General features: G+C 37.3%; 1 protein-coding gene across 1 annotated transcript; it reads left to right on the forward strand.

Annotated features, from left to right (window-relative positions):
- Positions 1 to 396: 396 nt before the first annotated feature.
- On the forward strand, positions 397 to 10,095 carry LOC103719231 (histone-binding protein MSI1-like). The gene is made up of 5 exons (XM_008808371.6): positions 397 to 1,166; positions 2,101 to 2,253; positions 6,157 to 6,281; positions 8,661 to 8,756; positions 9,638 to 10,095. Exons 1-5 carry the CDS (start codon positions 501 to 503, stop codon positions 9,864 to 9,866), a joined length of 1,269 nt encoding a protein of 422 aa, XP_008806593.3. The 5' UTR covers positions 397 to 500; the 3' UTR covers positions 9,867 to 10,095.
- The last annotated feature ends 43 nt before the right edge of the window (positions 10,096 to 10,138 follow it).

Raw genomic sequence — 10,138 nt, forward strand, 5'->3', positions numbered from 1 at the left:
TCCCATCCAAGCGATTCATTTTTTTCACTCGATGCAAAAAAAAAAATAAAAAATGAAGAAGTTACTTGATCCTGGTGGTAGACAATCCTATAGAATCACAATATATATCATGGTTGATTCTCTTAGAAGGGAGCAGCTGCTCTAATTATGTTACACGTGCATTTTATTTTTTACTTTTATTAGATATATTCCTACTATATATATATATATATGATCCATCCATTTTATGATTAATTTTTTTTTTTTTGGCTGAAGTACTAAAAAAAAAACGAACGAAAAATTCGAGCATGTATGATAAATAAATCCAACGACATCATCTGAAATACGGTCAGACCCAACCAGCGGAATCGGTCCCATAATCCCATTTGCACCGATCGGGGCTTCTGGCCCGCGAGCAGCCCTAGCCCCACAAGAACCCAAGGGTTTTGGCGGGAGACGAGACAAGTTCTTTTTTTCGGTGGAACGAGACAGCTCTCGGGCGAGGGTAAAAAAGTGGGAAAATGGCGGAAGGGGAGGAAGCTCTGGCCATGGAGGCGGAGGAATACCGGGTCTGGAAGAAGAACACCCCCTTCCTCTACGACCTTGTCATCTCCCACGCCCTCGAATGGCCCTCCCTCACCGTCCAATGGCTCTCCTGTACCTCCACCCCCTCCTTCCTCTCCTCCTCCTCCTCCTCCGCTTCCGCTGCCGCCGCCCCCGTCCACCGCCTCATCCTCGGCACCCACACTTCCGACGAAGCCCCCAACTTCCTCATGCTTGCAGACGTCCGCTTCCCCCTCCCTCCCCCCGGTAAGGGCTCCCCTCCCCCTCCTCCCACCGCTGATGTCCCCATCCCGTCTGTCGAGATCGCACAGACAGTCCACCACGAAGGGGAGGTCAACCGGGCGCGCTACATGCCGCAGAACCCCGCCCTGGTGGCCACCAAGACGTGCGGGTCGGAGGTGCACGTCTTCGACTGCGGCCGCCGCCCGCCGAGGCCGCCAGAGGGGGAGACTGGCGGCCCGGACCTCGTGCTGAGAGGACACGATACTGAAGGGTATGGGGTTTCGTGGAGTTCCCTCAAGGAGGGGTACCTCTTGAGCGGTTCGTATGATTCCAAGATTTGCTTGTGGGATGCGGGCGTGACACCGAAAGAGAAGGTTCTTGATGCCAAGGATGTGTTTGAGGTAATTTCTCAAAAATAAAAAAGCATCTTGTAGCTTGGTTTGCTCTATAAAGTTGAGATTTTTACTTAATTTTGGAATAAATTATTATAAAACTTCTCAGTAAATTGCGTCTTCATATCTAGAACAAACAATGTCGGGAACTAGAATGCTTATCTAGTACAGTTTAGTGCAAAATTTTGTGGGCTTGTCGACAGGAAAATTATGTTGAGTGATGCCAGAGGAACTTGCCATTTAGCTTTCCAGATAACCCCAAATAACCACATTCATTGTTTGATATATCTAAATTAAGAGAGAGGGAAGGAGGGAGGGAGGGAGGGAAGTATACCTTTTTGGCCATCTATCATCATCAAGATAGTGCCTACGTGAGCTTGCTTTTACATTGGTACAAGTTCCATGGCTTGAAAGATGGTCTTGATTCTTGAATATAATATTTTGCTCCAGATCACTAATAAATGGCTGATAGAAGCCAACCATACAAGTGCAGGGAGATGGTGCTTTTAATTTTTTTGCACACATGATTTGTTCAATGAAGAAACTGTTGCTTACTTAGAAGAATATGGGGTTGTAAAAAGTTTCCCTGAAAGTGGCACTCAGTTTTGTCAGTAGAAAACTAAATTTTAGAAAAGCCTTTAGGAAGCAGGCTGAATTTCCATTCTGGAATATATGAACTGTCTCTGGTATATCAACAATTGGTTAGTGCTCTGATTGCTTTCTTTCTTTATTTTGTCTGCTATATTACTGCTATTTTGTTATAAGAAAGTCTTTTATATTGTCCTGTGCCTAGAAATTGCAGTTGTACGAGATCATGTATAGTTCTTTAAGCGTGTGAAATTTAGACTTCTTCTTTCTTTTCTTTTGTTCCTTTTACTTGTTACCTCTGACAGTTAGAAGTTATGCAATTAATACTTTTCTAAACTTGTTTATGTTGTTTTAGGCTCATGAAGCTGCTGTTGAAGATGTTGCTTGGCACATAAAAAATGAAAATCTATTTGGGTCTGTTGGTGATGATCATCTATTGATGATCTGGGACTTGCGCTCATCTGCATCAAAAAAGCCACAACATTCAATTATAGCTCACCAGGATGAGGTGAAGCAGCTTAAGATGTCAATACTACATACATGCACACACCCTATCTTTTTTTGGTAACTGGATGTGTTTTTTTGGTTTCCTACTATGCATTATTGTACTTGTGCATGTATAATTTTCATTTAGCCACTGATTTTTAATTGTTAACATCTCTATCTTACTTTTTTGCTTTTAAAATAATTCTATTTTATATTTTATGAATTATGGTGTGTTTTTGAGCTGCATTCTCAACATGACGACTGAATACCTTCATCGTGAAGATATAGCAAATGATGTCATTGATATGCGTAAGTTATCATGGAAAAATCTGAGGATAATGTAGTTAAAAACAAATGATGCATGAGAATAGGCTGATGCTTATTTTTCAGTGGGAATCGATGGACAATAAACCATCACATTGGTACCGAATACCAAACAGTGAGAGGCCTTTTTCCATGAATATGGGGTTGGGTTGGCATTGAATATCAAGGTATGACGTGTCAAAGGTTGAGGAAGTATTATGCTGGAAGAACCTGATATTAGCCAGAGTAAGAGATTGGCACACCAAGATATTATGGTGGAAAGTAGGAACCTATCTTATTGCTATGCACTGTAAGCTTGTGCAACCAAGGAACTACCCTCCGAGGTTCCAAAAACCTGGAATAAATTTAAAATGAGAGGGAAGAAAAACTAGACCTGGAAGGCGTCCATGAGAAGAGGGAAAAAGACAAGGTTTATCATAAGGAACTCCATTTGACTCTATGGACTATGGTGCAGAAAATAAGCTAAAGAGCTAAATAGGAAAAACAATTCCTTATGATTCCTGATTTAGTGAAAATTATTAATGAAATAGGTTCCAACAGGTCCATCAATTTTCTTAAAACCACTTTTTCTGATTCTAGCAATCAGCAATAAGGGCTATATTCTGATGATCTGTTATCTTCCATGTGTACCTTTTTCATTTTGCACCCATCTTTCTACTTCCACTTATGTAACTACTTGTTTCATTATCTATATCAGTACAGCCAAAATGGATGGAGGAAATGGAGGCACGCGGTGGCACGATGGAGTTCATGGTGTGTGATAGGTGGGTTAGAAGAAAAAGCTACAATGGGTGGAACAAGTTCAGAAGATGGGTTCGGTTGAAGGGAAGGAGTTTTGAGTGATTATAACATAAAAAATGTTGAGAAATAATATGGATTAGGGTTTTGTCAACAAACAATTGGATGACATGATTCAATATCTCAATATTTTTTATAGGACTTGGGTTGCTATCCAATAGCTGAGATGCAAAGAGAATACATACATGGGTGTGTGTCTAGGGTGGGGAATGGTTTGTGTCACAAGAATAGATGTTCTGCTATTGCCTCAGTTGGATTTTTAGCTCAATTTGGAATGATGGAGCCAACTCTCTCAAATAATATGACTGCAATTATTAAACTTTTGAAGCATCATAAGACAGATGCAAAAAAGTGTTTTTAGTTTCAGACCATTTGACAGAGGCTCATTTTTGATAAAATCTAGTGGAAATCAAGAACTTTGAGTTGTTCTCCTAGCACATATGGTCATTTTATCTATTGATGCTATAATGCAATATATCATGTCAGCCATCTGCCCTATCAAATTTGATCATGCTAAGTGTTAGTTGTAAATCTTACATAAGTGTGTATATGTGATGACAATTTCAATTCAGAAGTTTTGAAGCGAATATAAATTTGTTAAGTGTGAGAATGTGTTTGCATATAAAATTAGTTGATAGAGGCTCTACTATTTCTTATTACTGTGTCATAAGCTAAAATTATACATCTTTATTCATTAATGCATATATTTGTATTTACATATTTGTCTATATCTATATTATATATCAGCATTCGAACACCAGGTTGCAGTTGTACAATATCACTTGTCTTTAGCTTACCCTAAAATACTGAAATCCAACACTTAGCGATGGATTTGGGCATGATACTTGGGTACAAGTCTGGAAGAAGAAACTTTTATAGATTACAAGGACATGGTATTTAGAGATGTACTGCAGCCAATTTATGTACCCATATCCAAGTAACATAGGGAGATTCCTAGCAACAACCCCACCTATATACAAACCTGCAATAGTGTGCTGAGATTTGGTGATTCACTTTTAAATTTCTTAAGCAATGGACATCAGGAGCATACAGTTTATGTTTAAATTCTGCATACAACTAGCTTAATCAGTAGGCAGTAGTGCTCAAATGTCCAATCTAATGATACGGAGATGGAGGAACATGATTTGCTGCATCCATGGTTCAAGAAATTTTGGAAAGAAAAAGGAGTGCACGTGAACAAGAAAAAGAATAGAGAGAAGGTCAATGTGCAAAACACCAAAAGTAGGAGACCAAGATAGAAACTGCAATTAAAAGAAAATTACTTACAGCTCCTTGTTGTTCTAGATTTGTTGGAAGGAAGTTCCTCTGTTGAAATGTTTATAACCATCGAAAGTTAAATGATCTTTGTTATCATGAACTGGAAATTGGTCATCAGGTTATCCTACATCATTTTGAGAGTTAAATTCATCATCACAAAAATGTTTCAGAGTTCAGCTGAGACAATTGTGTAAGTCAGTGGATCATTATGAATTGTATTTGAACTTGTCCTTTTTTCCTTTTCCTCTAGTTTGGAGGAATTCCAGTTTAGATGAAAAACATTTTATCCCTTAAATATCACTGCTTGTTTCATTGATCTGTTTTGGTATTCATTAGTTTACCATTGCCAAGTGTTTCTTTTAGGAAACAACATCTTCAACCAGCAACAAATACCAATTGTCTAATGGAATTTTAGCAAAATAAATGAAAACTTTGATTTTACTTTGAATATGAGATCCAATTCTCCAAAATATGGAAATCTAAACCTAGTTCAATATGAAATAACAGGAACCTTAAGGAAATCATTTGTTAGATTGGGTTTTGGCTCAATAACCCATCTGGAAATAATAAACACATTCCTTAAAGCTTTCTTCATCATTGACTGGATATAATGTATACACATGACATAACGCTAGCTTGTACGTGCACAATGCTGAAGCCATATCCAAGAAAGATATGGGATGCTGTTTTCTTTTTCTTGATAAAGATCTGGAAGTCCTGGTGCTTTGCAACTGAAGGGAGAAATATCATGCATCATAAGAAATACATGAAAACATTATCCTTTACAGAGAACATTTAAAATATCTAATAGCAATGTTGAAGGTAAAACTGTGTAGAGAGGACAATCCAGTTCCAGATTATACCATAAATGCTCAATGATTAAATCAGCCATAATATGTCAGTAATGAGTCGCTGAGGTCTGAACTCAGGTAGATGGAAATTATTAAGAAGTAGTTATTGGGAATTTGCATCTAACCATAACCCACAAGCTTATTTGCAGCCGGCATCTATAGTTTACTCACTGATACGTAGTTGTGCAAGAAATATTAACAACAGGACTTATCCTTACAAGCAAACATTAATCTTTAGAATAATGTAAGATATTGGATATTACAGGTTTGTAGCCTCGCGTACCTTCTTCTGTAACAAATATTACAAATCTGACAAGGGCTGTGGACAAGCTTACTCATAATAAAAACTATATCATGTTGTGTAATTAAAAAATTGTTTGTTTTAAGTATTTTATGTTATATTAATTTTTGAATGGCCTATGATGCTTTTCTTGAGGTGTGTATAGTGAGTTCACTCTTAATGTGAGTTGCCAGAGAAATGTGTAAAAATAATGAGTTTACTCTTTTAAACTGGATAGTCATGGTTGAGTGGTCAGAAGGCTTCTACGCCTCACTCGTACTTTTACTAACATTTCATCTCTATTCAATATTATAATGCCTTAGATAGCTGTGGTTTTACATTTATTTGGCACAATTAACAGCGACAAATGGTACTAATAGACTTGGTGTCGCAGGTTAACTCTCTATCCTTCAACCCATTTAATGAATGGATTCTTGCTACAGCATCTGCAGACACAACAGTTAACCTGTTTGATTTACGGAAGCTGACGACAAGTTTGCATACCTTTTCTAGTCACACGTATGTGCTCTCATCAATTTTCATCGAGCAATATCTCTTACCTGCTCTTGTAACAAGATTGATGCACATTGTTTTAATAAATTATGATTCTTTGTTTATATGTGCTTCATCTAAATCTGTCTCTTCAGATGTTCTCTAAGATATTCCCTGAGCTACTGTGAATTGCATGTTAAAAGTGTTTCATTTGTTTTACTTCTATGTAATAGTTGTTTCATAGGGTGTTAAAGATTATGAACTCATATATATCTGTGTGCCTTAAATTAGCCTTCTTTTTTCTTCTCTTTGTCTCCTCTATTTTGAAGCAAATCATGTCTCCCTGATTTAAGACATTGCATTGATGTCTGGCGTTGTTTTAATGGTGCTGCATGCCAGATTTAAATGGGTGAATATGTGTGTGTGTGTGTGTGAGAGAGAGAGAGAGAGAGAGCAACAAGCCTCAGTTGTGTGAATTTAGTAGCTTAAATGTGTAGTGCGCATTTACTAAGCATCAAGCGTTTGGGATCAAAAAATCCATACAACCCTCTGAAATCTACATGGAGATTTTCTGTATAAAACACTTATATAGACAAAGATAATTAATGGGTGTCATCATGTTATATATTCAATCCATGAAATGCACATGGCAATTGAAATAAAAATTGTTTTATATTATGCTTGCTGTTGCAATTTCGTACTGGTTTGAGTTATAACAGGTGGACAAGAATTCATAGGATTATATTAGGGGGTTTCTAATCTATAGCATGAGTAGTATGGTGAGTCAATGTGCATGTGTCTTATCTCAAATTGGCAAAAAGAATAAAAGGGATATGGATCCACAATTTCCAAATGGTGCCTCTATGGTATGGTATCGATTTTGTACTTGTATGGTAATGCATCAATTTGGTAGCTGAATGGGATGGTATGTCCGGTATGGGATGTTCCGCGCTGATTGTGAACCATGGTTCCTAATACTATTGCTTTTCCAAAGCTGGAGCTGCCCATGCTGAGTGGCGAATGCTGGGTTTTTGTTTGTCTTTTTTTAGATGTGGAACTGACTATGGTGAATTCATTAGGCACAAAGCATGGTTAATTTAGTATCTATTGTATATGAGAACTGAACACAATTAATATAAACACGTAGTTATAAAAATGAAATTGGTTTAATCATATAGCAATAGTTGGTGCATCAAGTGGAAGGTAATAGCACCTGAGTCTGGAACTAGATTTGACTAACATGTTCATCAGCTGAAGTCAGGATATCATTTGAGAATGGGAGGACAAAGTTGCAAGGCAATGAGGGGTAATAGCCACTTATGGAGAGCCTGGGGAGTTTTTGCTCTTTATACGACCCACTGATGCTTTATACACTTTCTACTTTTTCATTTATTGCTGATGTTATATAAAAAGCCCCCATTATGTGTTGCTTGTACGAGACACTTTTTATAGGTCTATGAGACTCGTGAATTGGTGCATGTTAAGTTTGTAATATTGATATATATTGTAAAAGAATTACAGTATAAAATTAGTTGGACCAAAAAAGAGTGCAAATTTATTGGTGCAATAAGAAATTTGTTAAAAAAAGGTTCTCCAAAATCTGCTTCGTCTTGATACTCAGTGTTAATTCTTTTTCTCCCATGTAAGTATAAGGCTTGAGGAAATCACAGTTACCTGCCTTGGTTACTGGTGTTAAAGATGCCATGTTTAGAGTTCTAGTGGGCTCAATATTTGTTAGTCATATCAGGATTTACTTGCTATTATTGCATATAGAACCCTGAGAGGAGGCTTATTTGAAAGTAGCATTAGGTATTTGGTTATGTTACCGTGATAAGCTTCATGGTCTTCATTTTTTGTAATTCTATTTTGCTAGCAATAATGTATATGCTATCAGCAATTCTGCATAAGAGCATTGCAAAAAGGATTCCTTAATTACCCTTCATAGTAGCATGCTTTCTTATTTTCAGCATGTGAGGTTTTGCTATTTACAAGTGCATGTGAAATTGTGAAACAGCGAATTTGGTTTTTTTCCTTTTGATAGCTGAGCTAGCATAATTTCAACTCTTGTACTTCTGATTCTGCATTTTCAATTTCCTACAATCTTGAATTCCATTTCTATGCGTCTCCATATAAAAAAGTTCTATCCAGGCCAACCAGAGTCTCTTTGACGCTTACCAAATTAAGCTGCCTTGTTCTGCTTATTTCTAATTTTGATGCCTGGTTATATTATTTTAAGGGCATCCCGCAGTCCTTGTGTCTTTTAGGCCTTGATAGAGTATCAGTTTTTATTGTCCTTCTTCATCCTAATGACTCAGAAGCATGTCATATGGGATTTTGTATTATCTTTTGATAATTTAATCTCCATGCAAAATGAGAAAAGCATATCTAACTATTTAATTTTTACAGAGGACCAGCACTTCAGGTTGAATGGAGCCCTAAACATGAAACTGTCTTAGCCTCTTCTGCTGCTGACAAAAGGCTGATGGTTTGGGACCTTTCCAGGTATGCAACGTTCAGTGCAAAATGCAGATGGCATTACCAAGCTGGATGTTGACTTTCGTTTCTTGTTTTATCCCTGGAATAATAATCTCTATGGCACTTACTAGAACCAAAATAGAAAAAGTTCTATCTATTCTTATGCGCTATGAATATGCTATTTTTTAGTTAGATCATAGAACAATTTACTGTTAATAAGGAATAAGTGAAGCATTAGAAAAAACATCCATGCGATCTTGCATTAAAGGATATGTAAGAGAAAATTTTTTGAGCTGGCTTGTGTTCATACTTCTACCAATTTGTGATTGCCTTGAAATATAAAGTATGGCCTCTTTCATAAGCTTGCTTTCATGAACTAATTCATTGATGAGGACATACCTCAACTTAGATCAATATAGATAAAATATTTTGTACATGAACATCAATAGAAGCTGCTCTCTTGAGAATGGGCGATGTTCGATGACAATAGGTTAGTATATGGTAGTTTGGTAGGTCAGTCATGGGATAAATTAGGCCTATGTAAAGAACATCTTGACAGCCTACATTATGTTGGAAACATCTTGGCTGATGGTTATGTTGGAAACATTTTATCACTTACATCATGAAAATCATATGGAAACCCATTGATAACCAGATTCCGTCATTAGGTGGCATGCTAGTGCATCTGCTACTTATTCCTTTTTTGTCTTTTGAATCATTTTGTTCCTACCACTTAAGTGGAGCCTGGGTTTGTCATTCAAGTTTATATCCTATACATTTTTTTTGTGTGTGTGTGTGTCTGGATCATGCATTTATTTATTTTATCTTTTAATGCTTTATTTGTACCTTTAGTTCCTATCCTTCCCAATAATGCCCGAAAATTTAATTTGATTCGATGACATGCTCAGGATCGGAGATGAGCAGGCAGAAGAAGATTCAGAGGATGGACCACCTGAGCTTCTTTTTGTTCACGGGGGCCACACTGCCAAAATCTCAGAATTCTCATGGAACCCCGATGAGCCATGGGTCATTGCCAGTGTAGCCGAGGATAATATTCTCCAGGTGTGGCAGATGGGAGAGAGCATATATCAAGATGATTATAACACAGAAGATGGTGACCAACCGTATGCCGCATAATTTTTTTTTCTCTCGTAATCTTCTGCTTTTGCTGTTGGAGTAGAGCAAACATGCAAGCATATGTATGGGAGACTTCCCTTGAGCTATGCAATGCTTGCACGCTTCACTGGCTATGTTTAGAATCATTGTCAGACACACCTTCTTCCTCTGTTTTAATAGTATTAGTTTGAAACTGAATGTAGACTCCGTACACAGAACTTCTAAGTTAAGCAATTAGCGTTTTCTTTTCCTTTTTGCCTTGCTGCTGCTTATCCTTTAGGAAAGGCATCCTG

The sequence above is a fragment of the Phoenix dactylifera genome, chromosome 16 (assembly GCF_051530095.1).
Source record: "Phoenix dactylifera cultivar Ajwa chromosome 16, Ajwa_hap1_PhDact_Kaust_v1.1, whole genome shotgun sequence".
Lineage (NCBI taxonomy): Eukaryota > Viridiplantae > Streptophyta > Magnoliopsida > Arecales > Arecaceae > Phoenix > Phoenix dactylifera.

What these genes read in the sequence shown, in the direction of transcription:
- LOC103719231 (XM_008808371.6), top strand. Translation starts at nt 501, where the DNA reads ATGGCGGAAGGGGAGGAAGCTCTGGCCATGGAGGCGGAGGAATACCGG. An exon ending in TTATAGCTCACCAGGATGAG is followed by an intron (nt 2,254 to 6,156) that starts GTGAAGCAGCTT and finishes TTGGTGTCGCAG; the next exon opens with GTTAACTCTCTATCCTTCAA. An exon ending in CATACCTTTTCTAGTCACAC is followed by an intron (nt 6,282 to 8,660) that starts GTATGTGCTCTC and finishes TAATTTTTACAG; the next exon opens with AGGACCAGCACTTCAGGTTG.